Source organism: Canis aureus, chromosome 1 (genome assembly GCF_053574225.1).
Source record: "Canis aureus isolate CA01 chromosome 1, VMU_Caureus_v.1.0, whole genome shotgun sequence".
NCBI classification, from domain to species: domain Eukaryota; kingdom Metazoa; phylum Chordata; class Mammalia; order Carnivora; family Canidae; genus Canis; species Canis aureus.
In genome coordinates this window covers 75,346,318-75,364,996 of record NC_135611.1, presented here as the reverse complement: position 1 = coordinate 75,364,996, position 18,679 = coordinate 75,346,318, and the positions used below count along the sequence as shown (strand labels likewise).

Genomic DNA, 18,679 nt, shown 5'->3' with positions numbered 1-18,679 from the left:
AAGGGGAAACCTACCCACTTTCCCACAATGTTTCTTTATCTCTTAACTGTAGAATCCTACAGTGAAAAAGTCATGGAGTTTTACTCATGAAGACTTGTGTAGACTCATAAGATTTACTCATGAGCTGTAACAGCTTAGAATAGAGAAGCTAGTGTCTTCCCTTTAAAGGTGTTGAACATGGAGGTAAAGGATGGTGAAGTACTTTGGTTTGATATTTTTGGGGAGAAAGGGACTTTACCATCCACTGTTAGAAGCCTGAATGCTCTAAGCTCTGTTGTTTGGAGGCGCAGACATCCCATGTGCGATCCAGAGCTTGGTCAGGAGTGCGGGTGTGGCCACAGTCCGGTGTGCTGTGCTCTGTACCTGTTGGTTCTGGTCCCCAAATTCCTGACAACATGCCTGAGGTTCAGAACAAAGCACACAGGCATGTAGCACCCACCAACACCTCAGCAAACTTTTCAGAAAACAGAATCAAAACATGAGACAGGCAACAATTTGTGTGTGGCAGGCACCTTCTTTGGGTTGGGGAGGAGCCACTGTTTCCAGATAGAGTGAGCTGGCGGGTGGCTGATGCTTGTTTGGAATGGCGTGGGGTTGACGGAGTTCCTGGGTTTCAATATTTTATTCCAGAAATTTCCATATTTTATTATGGTGGTTTTCAACATGAAGTTTTAGGGTTGGATGCCACCTCCTGGTGCCTCAGTCTGAGATTTCTTGCTTGATGAGCTACCAGGATGGTATTCCAGGGAGCACAGCTCTGCTCACATCCCTCTTACAAGCACATCGCTCCTTTATCTTTCATTCATTTTTCTTTGGCTTTTCTCCCTCAAAGTCAGTGTCTGCCTCTCCTTGCCCACCTTTTCGTCTTGAATATCTCAAACAGGTGTTTCTAACTTTAGCATATTTAAACTAAATGAAAGGAACCAGTTTGAAATTAGACTTAAAAATGACAGGGTATTTTCACAAAATGACCATTGCCAGAGGTCTGAAAAGGAAGGGGTGACTTTGTCCTGTGTTTGCCTTTAATGTGATGTTAATAACTACCTACTGTCGAAGTATAAACACCGTGGAAGGTTAGCTTGACCGAGAAGTTGCTAGAAGCAAAATACTGTGTTTGGTGAACCAGGTTTCGCTAGAGTACTGTGACCCTTGCTTGACATAAACTCTGGATCTGTGTGTCTTTCCATGTGTTGGGCTTCCTAAACCTTTGTACCCGAAGAGGCATTTCTTTACTGTGCTTTATGTCCTCATCAGACATAGTGTAGTATGGTCAGGAGAGGGAAGTAAGAACCACATGACTGTTCTGCCCACATTGTCTTTCTGTGAGTTTCATAATCCTGCACTAAATTTGAGTATTTCGGACAGTGAATATAAAGTGACTGCTCTTCTCATACATTTGAGAAAATGAAGTTAGGAAAATGTAGTCCTTTTCAGAAAGTGTAGACGTGACCTAAGGGTTTTGCTGCTGTACTTGGTGGGAAAGGCGTGTGCTCATATGAATTGTAAGTCTGGCAAAAGGTGAGTTTTCCAGATTATGGGCTAACCTATTTACTTTTACTCCCATCTCAAATCCTTTTTCTATACCTAACATTTGCTGCATTGAACTGATTCGATGTTCTGGATGTTCCCAGGGGCCCCGTGTGAGTAATGTGTTGAGGTGTTCCCTTTCTGTGACAAACTCAATTATACCTGAACATCAGGCATTTTCACTGCAGCCCTTCCAATGCATGGTCTAGATACATCTGGCTCTGAATCCTCAGCCTTTTTTCTTTTATGAGATTGCATGTCTAAGGGCAAGTGGCAACTGTATGTGGGTCCCTGAGGGCTTAAGAACAAATCAGCGTGACTGGTGAGTCCTAGTTTTCACACTAAAAGTCCTATGTTTGGGGAAAACCCTTCTTCCTGGACAAATTGCAAGGATTTGCCTGGGACTATCCCAGTTTTAAAACCTAAAGTTCACTGTCTCAGGAATGCCCTCAATCTCAAGCAGTCTGGGATGGCCAACCTAGTCCAAATGAAAGTCTGTATCTTTTTATCCAAATAACTTTTAAAAATTGAATTGAGTTAATGAATTCTTAAAAAACAATATTTTTGGTCTCCCTACTTTGGCAACTATATGTTTATAATGACCTGGAAGACTGGGTTTGAGGATCGAATTCTCCCAGATTCTTGGAGGTCCATGCTGGAAGGTAGTGGTTTTGGTAGAGCTGGTTCCTGGCCATAGCCCCTGCCCTGTGCCTCTGACTACATGATGAAAGATATGTGAGAAGCAGTGAGTGGGCATGTGGACACCCTCACTCACCTGCCCTTGCTCGGCCCTTACCCCTCCCTGGAGTCTTGGGTCAAAAGATGCTCATACTGGTGGTGTGGCCACCTGTGGGCTGACAGATGTGGAGAAAAAGCTAGCTAGTCCTAGGAAGTATGTTTGGGGTGTATGGGGAAGGAAATCTGGGCCCTGGGTCTTGTGGCCTGGGTCCTGGGTCCCGGAGTGAAGTCTAGAAGTAGAGTGTGGACTCTGGTGGGCAAGTATCCTTGCAGATGCAGACTTGTGTATAGAGGGCATAGTGAGGAGGAGGCCAGAGTGGGATCTTGTAAAGTAATGGATTACTGAGCAGTTCAAAGAATGACTTGCTCCCTTGGGATACTAGAACCTTTCCTTTAGTAGGGGTAGGAAATCCTCACAGTGACAGGATACCCATGCGGCTCAGGGACTTTGCAAAGGGAAAGGATTTCAGCACGTGGGTAGGTGCCCCGCATATGACATCACTAGGACTGCCACAGGAATTTCATGCTGCTTTATCCACTGAATCATCCTTCAAACTGCAAGACAGCTTTCAAGGCCCATCTCAAGAATGTCACACCTACTACAAATAATTCTAACAATAAATATTAACATATTGTAACTCAAGACTACTTTGAAATGGTGTTTGGGATAATAAAACTCAAAATGGTATTGAAATATGCTGGAATCAGTGAATTTGCATGAATTGACACAGGGCCATCTCATATGGCGACACAGGTTGTGCACTGCACAATTTCAGGCTGTGTCATTAACATAGACTATAGTCTAGATGGCACCCCCATTTAGCATGGAATGCTCCGCAGTTTGCAGCATCCCTGAATCGATGTACACAGCCATCCACTTAATGTTTCCCCTGATAACAGATATTCTGTGACATGAACTGTGTTAAAATTCGGATTTGAATATCAGGGCCATTTTTATTTGGTTCTTCATTTAAGCTACCTTTGGTTATTTACTAGGGAGTAACCTGAACAGAAAATTGGTTCAAATTTTCCCTTATCTTAAATGATATTTTTCTGCTAAAGGGTTTAGAAGTGAAATGAGAGCTGAATAAGCTTTACAGTTTACAAGTAAGTAAGTGAAGACAAAAGCATAGAAAGTAGCTTTGGAAATTTATTTTGTAATCACGCAATGTTATATCAAATTTTAATTTTATTTCCAAGTAGGCTTTCATATAGAGACCCAGTAGTTCTGATTGGAGAGTAAATAGCAGATGATTTTGTCACTGGTTCTTCTTGACAATGATTTAAAAAAAAATTTTTAAACGCTTTTGTAAATTTTCATGGGAATATTTGACAACAGAGTATTCTGATCATCTTGGTAATTAAACAATCATCCCTCCCCCCAATTAAGTGGATATACTTTTGCATTTGTCTCTGACATAACATTTACGTGTAATCTCTTCTACATAAATCATTTCAATGGAGAAAGTCCATTTATTTTTCCATGTTGTATTAAAGGCAAAGAAAGGGTTTGTTTATTCAGCCTTGGCAACCTGCTCTGAACACCAAGTGGAGAGCAAAACTGCATTAGATACCATTATTCGGGCTGGTTGATTGTTTGTGAAAGTGAGTAGACCTGCCAAAATACACTTTGAAAGTAATACCCAAACTGTCAGAGGTTTTATCTTTTGTTGTTTAAAGTGGTATGGGGATGATCTGTCTGTCTCTGGAATAAAGTACTGGGATTGTAGTTAAAATGGCCAACTGTACACTAGAAACGGTCATAATGCATTGATTGCTGAAGTTTTTCTGGCTATAAAGTCATTTGTAATTTATCCTCATTCATTTATTTTCTTTTGAAGGGATGGAGGTTTGGGGGCTGGGGAAGGAAATGGTTCATGTGAAGAAGCAAATCAAGACTTGAGGTTTCATGTACCTGTTCCATAAAGCAACCTGTAACCCTATAAAACCTCCAGTATATATCTAACTAATTTTAGTGGGGATACTTAGTATTCACTCTGAATGCATACTTACAAATCTCTGCTCTGTTTTGCCTTTTAGGTGCCAACCCAAATTATCCCGACGTAATTTATGAAGGTAGCTATCACGTTGTCTTTATTTGTATTTTTTTCAAAATGTTCGTCTAAAATGAGCTAAATCAACTAAAAGAGAACCTTTAAGCTCGGTTAAATATACCCTTTAAGCATTACATAGGCCACAATGATATTTCAAAAATCATTCAATATTGATGGCTGTTTTCCCTTGATATTTACAGTGCTTGTAAATAGCATTTTCTCTTTCATGCTCTGTTCTTGGAAGTAAATCCATTCCACTGTAACAGACATTTTGTTTCTATAATTGGGAACTAATTACCTGTTTAAAAGCCATGACTACCAAGAAAAGGGAGGTGTATCAGTTTCTGGCTTTGACAGTAAACCCAATTCAAAATTATGTTTCTTGTATAATAAGGAAGTTTGGCTCACAGACAGGAGCCTCAAAAGTAGGACATGTTTATAGGTTTGGTTAAACCAGGAGCTCAACCATGTCATCAGGCCCCCAAGTTTTTCATTTTTACATGCCCCCTGCACACTGCGCCCACTTCACCAAAGGCTGGCTCTCTTTGTGGTCATAAGACGATGCTGTCACTCACATTGTTGGGAGAAATGGAACAGCATTGGAAAGCAGTCCCAAAGAAAGGGAACTCTCTCAGAGATCTCAGTCAGCCCTCCTTGAATCTGATTCCAGACTCAGTGGGTCATGGTTCATTCTTGCTCCCATTACATAAGAGGGATGGATAAACCCTTGACTAACTGGAGCTACCATGGAGTTTAGATCAGCTTGCTTAGAGAATGTCATTGAACCCCTTGAATTATATGGGGTTCTCTTAGGAATGTGGAAAGGGAGAAGCTGGAAGGCGGACTACATAAGCTTTTAACTGGATATCTCATCTCTACTTTGCTACTTTAATAGAATGCCAGGGATGTTTGATCAGGTGTGAAAATCCATCTTGAACAGATTTCCAAACTACCTTCATGACCAAGAAGCTTCTGTTTAGGAAAGTGGCAGACTCAATTTCCAGCCTTGGCTCAAATTTTAGGACTGATTAAAAGATCGATTAAAATGTGATATGTATACACTTGTTCTATTAAATATTCCATCTTTAACTTTATGTTCATATTGACATTTTATTTTTTATAAGAACTCATTCTAAATTTGTATATTTGTTATATGTGCATGGATTTAACTTGAGCAGATTTTAACTGGGAGATTATATTGTCTTTACCTGTTTTATGCATGTCAACCTTTGTTTCCTTCAAGCTGTGGTTTGGATGATTTTGTGCATGTGATTTGCATACTTTTGTTTTTCTTTGTCCTGATATGGCTTAAAGAAAAAGTATCTCAAATTGTGTCACAGAGAGGTATGTTTGAATTCTGATTTTCCATTTAAAATTATGTTTTGGACTCTTTTCCAGTAACTTCAAGAATTTAAAAATGCCATCTTCTCATTGGCCTCAGATCCCACTTTGGATCTTTGGGCCAAATATCATGATATTAAACTATCGATGCTTTAGTGAATAATTTTGCATGAGTGGCTCATTAGACTATGAAAAGGTAAAAAATTAGCCAATGGATGATATTTCTAATATTAGGTTGAAATTAATGGTCTAGTATACTTACAATGAAAATGGTGACAATGTAGTTTTGGTGTTAAGAATAAAACAGTAAACAGAAAATAGATGCTTTTTCTGTTACTACTTATTCACATTCAAGGAACACTCTGCTAATATAAATATAATTTAAATTTGTTGCCCCAAGGTCAGCATGATAGTCCTACTGAGGGAAGTTTAGCTAGGGCTGACTTAATGAGGTTGTTTGTTCAGGGTGGAAATTTCAGTCTCCAAATCTATTTAGAATAAAAATACCAAACATTTATAATCAACATTGTCTGTAATAAGTTAATAAAAAATTTTGTATGACATTTAATACATAATATTACTAATAAAAACTTTCACCTCCCCAAAAAAACAATCATTGATTTCCAATAAATGATCTGTATAGATGAAAACTGATTCAGAGGATGGCAGTGACATTTGAGACACAGTGTATGAGGACATTTCTCATAATTCTCAATATTGAGTTGGTGCAGCTCCCTCTATTAAATCAGAAACTGAAATGTTGGCAATTCAGACCTTTTCAAACAAGTTCATCTGTGCACCCAAGTTCTCATCAATGTTGTGACCATAGGCCCTCTTGAGTGACTTCCTCTTACGCAAATAGGATGCATTTGCCCTGGAATCAGCATTACTGATTTCAAGTCTATTTCATGTTTAGGCTCTTCCACCTTCTTGCCAGTTGACCTTAGCTTAGTCATTTAACTTTGCTCACATTACTTTCTTCAACTGTAAAACTGGCAGTTAGATTCCATATCTGAAGGCCCTTCCAGGTCTAAAATGTATGAATCTTAGATTATTGATTCCCCTTCATATTTATACTAAAGACTTCATAAAAAAAGGGGGGGGGGATATATTCTTACCTACAAAGGAAAACCCGGTTTAGAATTTGACTGCCACACCAGTGGTGGAAAGATCTGGGTTGCATGACAGTTGAGCATCAATGCAATCCCAGCACTGCAATGGCTTTAACCCAAGAGCTGGGTCATGCTCCTCCCCTGCTAGGCTGTCAGTGGCTTGGAATCTTCGGGATTTATCTTGCTTCATTGTTTTGGGTCATACTGTGGCCTCTTGTTTGTGGGTAGCCCAGTGACAACTTCATGGTTCCTTTTCTTTCTCATTTCTCCAATTTAAGATTACGGGACTGCAGCAAATGACATTGGGGACACTACAAACAGAAGTAACGAAATCCCTTCTACAGATGTTGCTGACAAAAGCGGTCAGGAACATCTTTCGGTGAGTGGATAAATAGTCATTTCCTAGATTGGCTCTGAGCCCTTTGGATGCTTAAATATTGGGGGAGTAGAACTGCTTGGGTGCATGTCTTACAACATGACATTTTTACTGTTCAGGAGTGAATGGGCTGTTGATGTTTGGGGTAAGTCACAGAAAGGTTTTGTTTTGTTTTTGTTTTTAAAGATTTTACTAATTTATTCATGAGAGACACAGAGAGAGAGGCAGAGACACAGGCAGAGGGAGAAACAGGCTCCATATGGGGAGCCCGATGCAGGACCCGATCCCAGGACTCGATGCAGGACTAAACCACTGAGCCACCCAGGCATCTCAAATTCACAGAAAGGTTTAAGAGAAGTGATAAACATGCTATGTAGCCTCTGACTTACTGGCTTCCCCTTTTATGCACTGCTTTAATTGCTAGGGATTCTTACTTTAAATGTCTGTCCTTTGCGCAGCCCGGGTGGCTCAGCAGTTTAGCTCCGCCTTCAGTCCAGGGTGTGATCCCAAAGATCCAAGATCGAGTCCCACGTCGGGCTCCCTTCATGGAGCCTGCTTCTCCCTCTGCCTGTGTCTCTGCCTCTCTCTCTCTCTCTCTCTCTCTCTGTCTCTATGAATAAATAAATAAAATCTTTAAAAAGAAATTAAATGTCTGTCCTTTAAAACATTATCACTAGAAGAATAATGTCTCATTCTGGGACACCAGTCATTATTCCCATCTTCCGCACCTTCACACCTGTCTTGTTCAGTATTTTAATTAATTAATTAATTAATTAATTAATTGATGTTGTTCAGTATTTTAAGAAGAGTCTCATTGCCCACTAGATTTAAGGAACCCCGTAGGTTCTGGGAGGGACTGGCAGTGGAAAGATAGAAAAATATGAATGTATAGCAGGTGTGTCCTTTAGGAGTTTATCCTTTGGTCAGAGCTCTGAGCTGTGAAGGATTACCATACCAGCAGCTAGGATACAGGTAGAGAAGCCGTGGGATGTGAGATTGGACACAGAGGGGCAGGGGCTCCCCCTCCTTCCTGCTGGGAGAGCCAGCACGTCTTTGTGGGGCTGGGGCATTTTCCAGCTGTGCGGGAGGGCTGGCATTTAGACCAAGAGGAAGTGAAAGGCAGGGGTTTAGGGTGTGTGCACAAGAGCTTGCAGACTGGAAGGAGGCTTAGACTGGAAGGTAAGGTGTGTGAAGGGCGGCAGTCAGAAGCACAGCCAGCGAGGTGGTTCTGCCAGGTTGTGCATATTTTTGTTTTTGTTTTTTAAAGATTTTATATATTTGTTCATGAGACACACACAGAGAGAGGCAGAGACACAGCAGAGGGAGAAGCGAGCCCTCTGCAGGGAGCCCAACATGGGACTCATTCCCAGGGCCCTGGGATCATGACCTGAGCCAAAGGCAGACGCTCAACCACTGAACCACCCAGGCGTCCTGGTCGTGCAGTTTTGAAACACTGAGCCAGGAGTTAGATTTACCATGCAGGGAGGAGCCACTGACGGGGCATGCCTGAGCCCCAGGACTCTGGTGGGGTTGGTTTGTCAGCTATTCAGATCAAAGGCCAGCAGTGTACCTCATTCTACGCTTCCCTGTCACCTACACCCAGTCCCATGTGCCGTGAGCTCTGCCACCTTATAAACCGTATCTCCTCACCTCCATGGCCACCACTGCAGGCTGACGCATGGATGGGCAAACTGTGGTCCTTGGGCCAAGTAGGCTCACGCCCTGGTTTTGTGCCATCTGCAGACTAAGAATATTTAAAAAAAAAAAACAAAAACAAAAACAAAACTTTAAGTGGTTTGAAGTAAAATGAAAAGGAGAATGACATTTTGTGACATGTGACTATTTGATGAAGTTCAAATATCAGTGTCCATAAAAAATACAGTTTTATTAGAACGCAGTCATGCCCATTTACATAGTGTCTGTGGCTACTTTGATGCTACAGTGGTGGCTGGAGAAGCTGTAGCAAGACTGCATGGCCTGCAAAGCTGGGAATATTTAGTATCTGGCCCTCCATAGAGGAAGTTTAAGACAGTTGCTCGTTCCTGGATGACCTCCGCAGCCCCTACCTGTCCCTCCTCCCCCATCTCGTGATATTCTGGCTTTTCTTCATACAGCAGCCTGAGTGACTTTTGAAAAGCACAAATCAGATCACTCTTATTATCTCAGAATCTTCCCAATGTGAGTGTAAGAAAACTTATATTATAAAAGCTCAGCTCCTCATGGTGGTGAAAGGGCCCTGCATATCTTGCCCTTGTCTGTGTCTCTGACTTCACCTCACACCCTGCCCTCATCTGTCTCACCTGTCTCTCTTAACTTTCTCTTGCATGCTCCAGGCTTATTTTCGTCTCACAGCCCTTATATCTGTGGTTCCCTCTATAAGGCATGCACTTCCCAACGGTCATCGCATGGCTTTGGTTAGTTGGTTGGTTATTTGGTTAGTTGATTGGTTGGTTGGTTGGCTAGTTGGTTGTTTGGTCATCAGTGGCCACCAGGCAGCCATTATCATGTTCCATTTTCTTCAGAGCAGTTATTATTGTCTATAATTCTCTTGTTTCTTTATTGCTTACTTGTGTAATATCTTTTTTCCTTCCTTAGATTATTTTTTTTTTTAAGAGAGAGAGAGTGCGGGTACATGTGGTGGTGGGGCGGGGCAGGGGGGTAAAGGAGAGAGAATCTTAAGCAGGCTCCACACTTAGCATGGAGCCTGACATGGGGCTCAATCTCATGACCCTGAGATCATGGCCTGAGCCAAAATCAAGAGTTGGATACTTAACCAACTGAGCCACCCAGATGCCCCTCCTTTCCTAGATTCCTCAGTGAGTTTTTAAGTCTAGGCAACCTGGTCAGTAGTTTTTCAGAGCTGTATCCTTCATCCCTCGAATAGTGCCTGGCACCTAGGAGATAATAAACATTGGAGACTGATTAGAGTAATGGTGAATGCTCTAGAATGGGTTGCAGGACAGAGAGATTGAAAGTGGTATGATTAGTTGGGGGTCTGGAGCAGCAATAAAGAGTTGTGATTTATATTTAAACCATGGCCCTGGTGGTGGGAGCAAGAGGCTTATAACAGATGTAGCTCAGCTGCAAACTCAAAATATGCATATCCAGTATGTGGAGACACACACACACATATTTCCATAGATGACGATATGCATTGCATTGAAATAGCAAGGACAAATGCCCTGGTAGATCAGCTGTGGAATGTTTTCTACTTCCTGCCTTGTGCAATCATATCTGTTTATTCTCATACCAAACTGCTTAATGTTTTTTGGTTTGAGAAAGTTGTTTGTGTATATAAGGAATCCAAGGAGCATGTGTTAAGCCCACAGGTGTGTACATAACCCAGTTACTAAAAATTACATGCCCACCTCAGTTTTCTCTTTTGAGACCAAATTATAAATTTAAGTGCCTAAGTGGCATATCTAAGTGATGCTTGAACTGTGTATAGTTGGGCCACTGGAAGGCAAGATCAGTGAGAATCATCTTTGTTCGAAGCTGGTACATTACAACTCCACCTGAGGTCCCTGGAAATCTGCATGAGAGGTACAAAACAATGCTCTATGGTATTTAAAGAAAATGTAAATCATGAATAGTTCCTGATCACAGGGAGGGTTGTTAGATTAGAAGAAGAGTTTCAGAGTCAGTTGCTTATATAAAAGTTAAAGGTGTTATCAAAGCATTTGGAAGATAGCCTCGAATGCTCTCCTTTCTGATCCAATAAGTGTTCCTCATGAACCTTACTGGATTTTTTTTAATAGAACAGGTCCTTGTTCTATAAGAGGTATTCTCAGATAAAAAACAATTAACCAACTGATCAACTAATCAGTCATGTAACTAACCAAATGACCAACTAGCCAATTAACTAGCCAATCAACTAACCAAATAACCAACCAGCTAACTAACCAAACAACCAACCAAACAACCAACCAAACAGCTAACCAGCCAGCCAACCAACCAAACCAACCAACCAACCAACCAAACAACCAACCAAACAAACAAATACATTCATTCCTGCTTGCTTCCCACATAAAGACCACTCCTACCCCAACATGTGCATGGTACATGGAATCAAGTTTATCAAACAATTCATTTTTGAAGAAACAATTCTATTTGCTGTCATGGGATTCTTTGCTTATTAAGAGATTCTTTACATTTAGAGTTGCTTTAGTAGGTTTAAATATTTGCTAGCAGATCATTAGCTGCTCCCCAGCAGTAGAACCCTTCCCATTTTCCATATTGACTCAAACACTCTAATGAAATAAAGAAGTTAGGGCAGGTATTACCATCCCTGTGTACCAATGAGGTAATGGAGGCTTGCAGAAGGGAAGCATTGTAAGCTCTCACAGCTCATAAAGGCAAGATGTCCTGTGAACATAAGGACCAAAGATTCTGGATGCCAGTTGAATACTTTCTGAAGTGGGTCAGAGACTATCTGTGGTCCTACAGAGAAGTTATAGGGCTTAGGGCGAGTCCCCACCATCTCTCCATCCCAGTTTCTTCCCTCATATGGGGAATATAAAAAACAGTGAAATGGATTATAGGGGAAAGGAGAGAAAATGAGTGGGAGAAATCAGAGAGGGTGACAAAACATGAGAGACTCCTAACTCTGGGAAATGAACAAAGGGTAATGGAAGGGAAGGTGGGCAGGGTGATGGGGTGACTGGGTGGTGGGCACTGAGGGGAGCATTTGACGGGGTGAGCACTAGGTGTTATAGTATATGTTGAGAAATAAAATTCCAATAAAAATACATAAAAAATAAAAAAACTATAAAATACGGATTGAACATGTTTTATTCAATATTTCCCCTTCAAGTCTAGAATTTAACAAGATTGAGAAATGGAGAGCTAAAATACTATGATCGCTTTTCCATGGAAGTGTTAGAAATAAAGATGAGAAAAAAGCTTGCTCCAAATCATTAGGTGCATTTGAGGGAAATGGCCTTAGTTAGAACAAGTTGATCTATAATTAGCCTTTTAGGAATCACAACCACTCTGTTTGTATATAGGCCACAGAGACAGAGTTAAGTCTGCACTCAAACATTTGCAGAGGTGTTCTGTGGGAGAGGTGCTCACAACTGCAGAGCCAGAGGAGAGGATTCTCACACCTTGTCTCCACTCTGGCCAAGTGCTTGGCATGTGCCCTTTCCCGTCTTTTGTGCTCTCTTTAATGCTGTCCCCAGTGGACATTAGAGATGATGTCGCAGGAGGATTAGCCATGTTTTTAGCATCCTGCCTTTCCTCTCAGCCATGTGTTTTGAAGTAGTATAAAGGATAAATTATGGATAAGTCACAAGCTTTATACTAAGACAGACTTCAGTTTGAATCCCAAGCTCAAAAGGTATGATCTTGGGTTGCTTATTTACTTTTTTATAAATCTCAGTTTTATAATCATCATAGCCAATGTTAATTTATTATCTGTTGTCATAGACTCTGTTCCAAACCTGTTATCTGCTCTAACTCACTAAGTATTTAAATAATCTGCAAGGTAGGATGATTATATTCCCTGTTTCACACATGAGGCATGTGAGATGCTGAGAGTTTGAGTAATTCTGAGGTCAGGCACTTAATAAGTGGTAAATCTAAATTTCAAACTCATGAGGAACTCATATATTCTTAATCTTTACTCTGTACTGCCTCTCACTCTGAGATGGGCACATCAGTCAGCATAAGCTATGCTGCAAGTAACAAAAATCCCCCAATCTTAGTGGCTTAAAATGATAAAGGTTTATTTCTTGCTTCATTATTTGTATTGACTGGGAGTTCTGTCAGTCTTGTCCTCATTCTAAGACTTGGTTGATAGGCAGCCACTTTTGGAAAGTTAGCATTTATTAAGGCCCAGAGGAAGGAGATGAGAGCAGGGTTCTCAGTGTTGATATGACTGATGTCATAATTGTGGGTGAATAACTCTTTGTTGTGGGGGACTGTTAGGCATTGTAGGATGTTTAATTTAGCAGCATCCCTGGCCTTGGCCCACTAGATGCTAGTAATACCCTCCTCCAGTTGTGAGAACCTCAAACTGACAGATGTCCCCTGAGTGTAATATTATACCTGGGTGCAAACCACTGCCAAAGATCTCTAAGTAGCAGTGAAATGGTCCACTTTCAGGGATACAAGTCTCACCTCATTGGCCAGAATTGGTCACATGCACCCATCTTACCACAAGTAAGCCAGGAAGTGAATCTTATAAAGAGAAACACAAGGTGAAATAGAAGTGTTAGGTAAACAGCATTAATGATTACCACAGATGGAAATAATAATATCTGTCATAAGGATTATTATGCAGAGTAAATGAAACAAAGAAAGTTAAGCATCTAATTAAGTGTGGACATTTAAAACAGTGTAGAATAGGATTCTGCAAACCATATCCATCTGTTTTTGTAAGTAAAGTTTTATTGGCATCCAGTCATGCCCATTTGCTTACATATTGTCTACGGTTGCTTTCACTCTACACCAGCAGAGTTGAGAGTTTGCAAAACAGACCATATGGCCCCCAAAGCCTAAAGGATTTACTGTCTGACCCTTGACAGCAAAAGTTCGCCACCTCCTGGTGTAGAGTCACACACCCTTTCTTGGGAGCAGGACCTTGGAGTGAGCAGCAGAAATGGAAGGAGATGCATTGTCCTGCTCCCATCTTTGTCCCTAAAATGTTAATATGTACTCCATTAGCTTTACACACTTGTGCTCTGTGCTCTCACTCAGGGTTGTGGCAGGATTCACACAGATCTGCATCTACTCTCTCTACTTGAATAATCCACATGTTGTGATTATATTTTTCAGTTTAAAAAATCTTTGTGTTTGGGATGCCTGGGTGGCTCAGTGGTTGAGCACCTGCCTTTGGCTCAGGTCGTTATCCCGGGATCTGGGATAGAGTACCACATCGGGCTCCCTGCAAGGAGCCTGCTTCTCCCTCTGCCTGGGTCTCTGTCTCTCTCTCTCTCAGTCTGTGTCTCTCATGAATAAATAAATAAATCTTTAAAAAAATCTTTGTATTGACCTCTATCATACATATGCATATGTGTACATATCATACGTCTACCACCCAATGAGCTTTCACAAATGAACTGACCCACAGGTACCCCTCCTGCTCCCTTCCAGGCCTGCTCCCTGTTCCATGGGACTTTGATTTCTAAAAGCAACAATAGCCAACTTAAAAAAAATCTTTTTATTATGGACAGCTTTCTAACATGCATAACAGTAGAGAACATAGCAAAATGAACCCCATTGTATCTTTCACCAGCTTCAGAAATAGTATTGTATTATTTGAGTTTTGTCAGGTCTCTTTCCTCTCTCCACATAGGTAGGTGGGAGGATAGATAGATGGGGAGAGAGTAATATATCTCTATGTCTATATAGTATCAATTACACTGATATTTTTATAAGCTTATAACTTGTATTTTCTCATTTGTAAAGTAAGGATAAAGTAAGGACCCACAGGGGTGCCTGGGTAGCTTAGCATTTAAGCTCCTGCCTTTGGCCCAGGGTATGATCCTGGAGTCCCGGGATCTAGTCCCACAAATGGCTCCCTGCGTGGAGCCTGCTTCTCTCTCTGCCTCTCTCTCTCTGTGTCTCTCATGAATAAATAAAAAATAAAAATAAAAAAAAATAACTAGACCCACAATACTTCATTGAAGAGTTGTTAAGGGATAAGTGAATTAATTGACGGACACAAAATTCCTTGCAAAGCAAGTAGTAAATATTAACTGTCATCCTCATTACCATCATCATCTGGATGAAGAGAACTAAGGAGCCAGGTCATAACTGCCCTTCCTTTCTTTCCCCCAGGTCTATGCTGTGGTGGTAATTGCATCTGTGGTGGGATTTTGTCTGCTGGTGATGCTGTTTCTGCTGAAGTTGGCAAGACACTCCAAGTTTGGCATGAAAGGTAAAAAGGGTTGTGTTTATTTTACTTCTTATGTGGAATCACTTTTGGCTTCTGACTAATGCTAATTACCACTAAAGAAAGAAGCAGCTAGATTTACGATGACTAGGTTTTAAGGCTGAAAAAATAGCAACAAGGATATGATACTACAAATCAAGGCAGAGCAAAATAATTTTGATTACTCAGTAGTACCCACTTTCCAATGAGGACGGTTGTCCCTGAAGACACAGAACTGATTTCCTGGGTATCAAGTGACTAATAATGATATAGGCAAATAGTGTCTGGGTTTTCCTTTGGCTTCAGAAAGGCAGGCAAGGCATGGTGGCAGTAGGTTAGTCAGGGATACAAGTATTTTGCGCAGAAGGCTCCTTTCTGCTGTACAGATGATGACTTCTAGACCCTTCCGTGGTAGTTTTGTTGTTGGATACTGCTTTTAGAGTAAGAGTCTCATCTTGTGAGATTTGGCTTGTGTTGGGAAGCAAAATCAGAACACTGGCTGTACATTGAAGCTTTTGAATGAGTATCTTTTTCTAATGGAAAGATTCTCAGTGCTAGATTCAAAATTGGTGGCTATGTGGGCCAAGAAGAAACCATGGGTCTCTTCATGAGGACTGAAAATTCATTTTAGGGCAGGAATCTTGTTTAAATGTTCTTGTTATATAAATAGCCAAGAGTTTCAGTGATTGAAAAGCGTTTGCTTTGAAGTTTAAACTTACGTATTGACTAATTATGCTGTTGTTGAATTTTGTGTGGTCTCTTATAAATAGCCACTAGCTTCGGAAAGCCACAGCCAAGGTTTAGTGGTGGCTTTAGTTGTGTTGGAGACAAAGTGGTGGGTTTTCTTGATCTGCCTGGTTCATTACAATTGCTAATTCATGTTGCCTCCTTACTCAGAAGTGATGTTTATAGAGGAATAAGCTGTCCAGCGTACGCTGGGCTCTGGGGTGGAGTGGATCTATTTCTTATGTTTTCTTCTCTCTCTCTCTGTTGGTGCCTATGATCAAAATCCCTAAACCTGAAATGAATAGGGAGGAGTAGTGGCAAATTGAGTCTTGTATAGCCCCCAAATCTCCTCCTGACTTTCCTTTGATCTATTGATTCTTGACATTTCTTTTGGAGGAGGAAAGATCTCTCATTCCCAATTATAAATAAGACCTGGAGGAGGGACTCTACTACAGTGATTTTAATTAGTCCTACTACGATGACAGTTTGCAAACGTAACTTTGCGTCAGCAGCTCCTGGAGGGCTTGTGAAAACACAGATTTCTGGGCCACCTCAAAAGGTTCTGACTTAAAAGATCTGAGGAGGGCCTGACACTTGGCATTTCTAACAGTTTTCAAGGGACGCCAATACTACTGTGGCCCAAGCATTCCTGGAGAATCACCAGTCTATGGGATCAATGTGGGCTAGCACCTTCTGAGTGACAAGATGCAGGAGGGGCATTGCTTTGCGGACCTTTCTAGGTCCCCGTGTTCAGCTGGCACCTAGGGTCCGGGCTGTTCTCTGCATGTCACCCAGCCACGATGGCATTTCTTCCCCATTTTCATCAAGCTCTTTCTTTCCTTAGAGGCACTTGGAATAGATGTCCCTAAGCGGGGATCTTAATGGAGAGATCCAGACACTAGCACAATTACTTTTCCATCTTGAGGGTTTAGTGTGAGACCTTTCATCTCATGAGCTCTCCAAAGAGAAAATTTGTCTAGGTTCTACTGGGAGCTGCGCATGAGCTTTGGAACCCTAGGAGCAATATTTAGGAGCCGCCCCCACCCCAGCTTTGTGTTAGGAAAACAACTGACAAAATGCTCTGTAAATGTTCACATACTCCGTGTGGCATGGTGGTGGGGGGAGGAGAATAAAAGGTAGACATTTGTTTCAGAAAAGATTGTATTTCCTATAGACTCTCCCACATGAAGAGTGAAACTGGTTTTTATTTGGATACTTTGGGCTGATTACCACTAAAGCACCTACATTTCCCAAATGTGTCTAACCTACGGGTAGCCTTAATGAATTGTAAGGAAGGTTTTACTGAACCTTGTCCCAGAGCCAGTAAATGACTTCCTTCAGGCGGAAGCTACGCTATCATTTGTTTCACTCCCTTTTTTTCCAAACATAAATAAAGTTGTTTTTTTAAGAAAAGTTGTCTCAGAGACTCATGGGCTTGTTTACAATAGATTTTTCTCCCCTACTTTTTGCTGCACATCTATTCATGCTACGGTTTGAACATGTTTGGCTACAGTGGGGGTTATTTTTATTTATTTATTTATTTATTTATTTATTTATTTATTTCGCCAGTCAGATGCTGAGTTGATGAGATTTTGAAGGGGTATGGAAGAGAAGATGAGGGCAAATTAAACTGCAAAAAAAAAGTGATATTTAAACATTATTAGTAGTTAATGTACTTTAAATGCTATTAGTGCTGGGATCACTGCTAGAAAAAAAAAGTATGCCTTAAAAAAGGAAGAGTATATAAAAACACTATTGTCTTCCTGAAATCACCAGGAAACACAGGAGTGGTGATTTCTCAGTAAGGACGGTAAGAAATGTGCATCGCCTTGGCTGGGACCGATGGCTCCGTTCCGTGTGATGCAGACGAGCTGTTCCACTGTGGCCCTTGCCCTCATAAGTACCTTCGGGAGGTTCTACCTCTGTCCCCAGTCCCTTGTCCTGTAGATAGTTAGAGATTGCAGGATGCCAGCCCGCCCACCAGGCATTTACAGCTTTTTACCCATCCCAGCGTCGCACGCTTCAAGCTCCAGTGTCAACTGTGTCATCACGGTAGCCGCCTCGAGATCATAAACCATAGTTTAAGACTGTTGACTGGAAGGGCCTGGGGTACCCAGAAGCCTCTTTAAATCACGCTGCAGCTTAATGCAGGGCAACTCAAACTCTGTGGATTGACCTGAGGACCCAAACGTGATTGATGGCATTGCTTCCCTGGGAAGGCGATCTCTAAATTCCAAACCCGGGAGTTAAATGGAGATTTTAGAATATAACCAGTGATATGTTCTGCAGAGGTGGGCTGTGTGACTGGATGCTTCCTAGGGTTTATTCTCTGTTCCGTCAGTTCATTGCCACGAGAGGCCGAAGGGACCATCGTGCACACGGAGCCCTGGCTGTGAGCTCCGTGAAGACAGGGTTTGTGGTGGGCTTGTTCGTCATCCAAATTGGCACTCGATAAGTATTAATTGACTGAATGAGTGATCACAGAGAGTTTTCAAATTCAGTCACTCACTGTAGCTTGGTAAGTGGAACAGCTAATGTTTGGAGGAAAGTTCATATGTGAATAGTTAAAGAGAGATCTTAGAGGTTTTCTAAGTTTTTAGGGGGACAGAGCCCCTCTCTACCTGCACCCCCCACCCTCGCTTTCTTTGATTATTCCAGATAAATAATGGCCCCAGAAAGGAGATCATTTTGCCAGATTTTTGCTTAGGATTTGTTAGGTTTTCATACACTTTCATACAGTTAGTTGTTTGAGTTTGGAGGGTTCACCTTGGCTTTCCATTTTACACACAAGCATTGTCACTTTATGCCTCTTTGCCTTTGCATGTGTGGCCTTGGAATATGTGTCTTCATCCAGCTTTGAAGCTGGCAGATGTGCCTGATGGTGGCTCCTATCTTGGCGCTAACTAGAATTTATCCTTCATTATTTCTT

The 18,679-nt window shown here is 41.4% G+C and overlaps 1 protein-coding gene across 11 annotated transcripts in view; it reads left to right on the top strand.

Moving 5' to 3' along the window:
• NTRK2 (neurotrophic receptor tyrosine kinase 2) overlaps window positions 1–18,679 on the top strand; it is a 327,804-nt gene that overhangs the window by 58,155 nt on the left and 250,970 nt on the right. For all 11 annotated transcript variants that reach the window (XM_077905028.1, XM_077905040.1, XM_077905042.1 and 8 more), the window contains exons 9-11: window positions 4,306–4,341; window positions 7,051–7,151; window positions 14,931–15,030. In XM_077905028.1, the coding sequence (XP_077761154.1) occupies window positions 4,306–4,341; window positions 7,051–7,151; window positions 14,931–15,030 (237 nt within the window). The remainder of the gene's footprint in view (window positions 1–4,305; window positions 4,342–7,050; window positions 7,152–14,930; window positions 15,031–18,679) is intronic.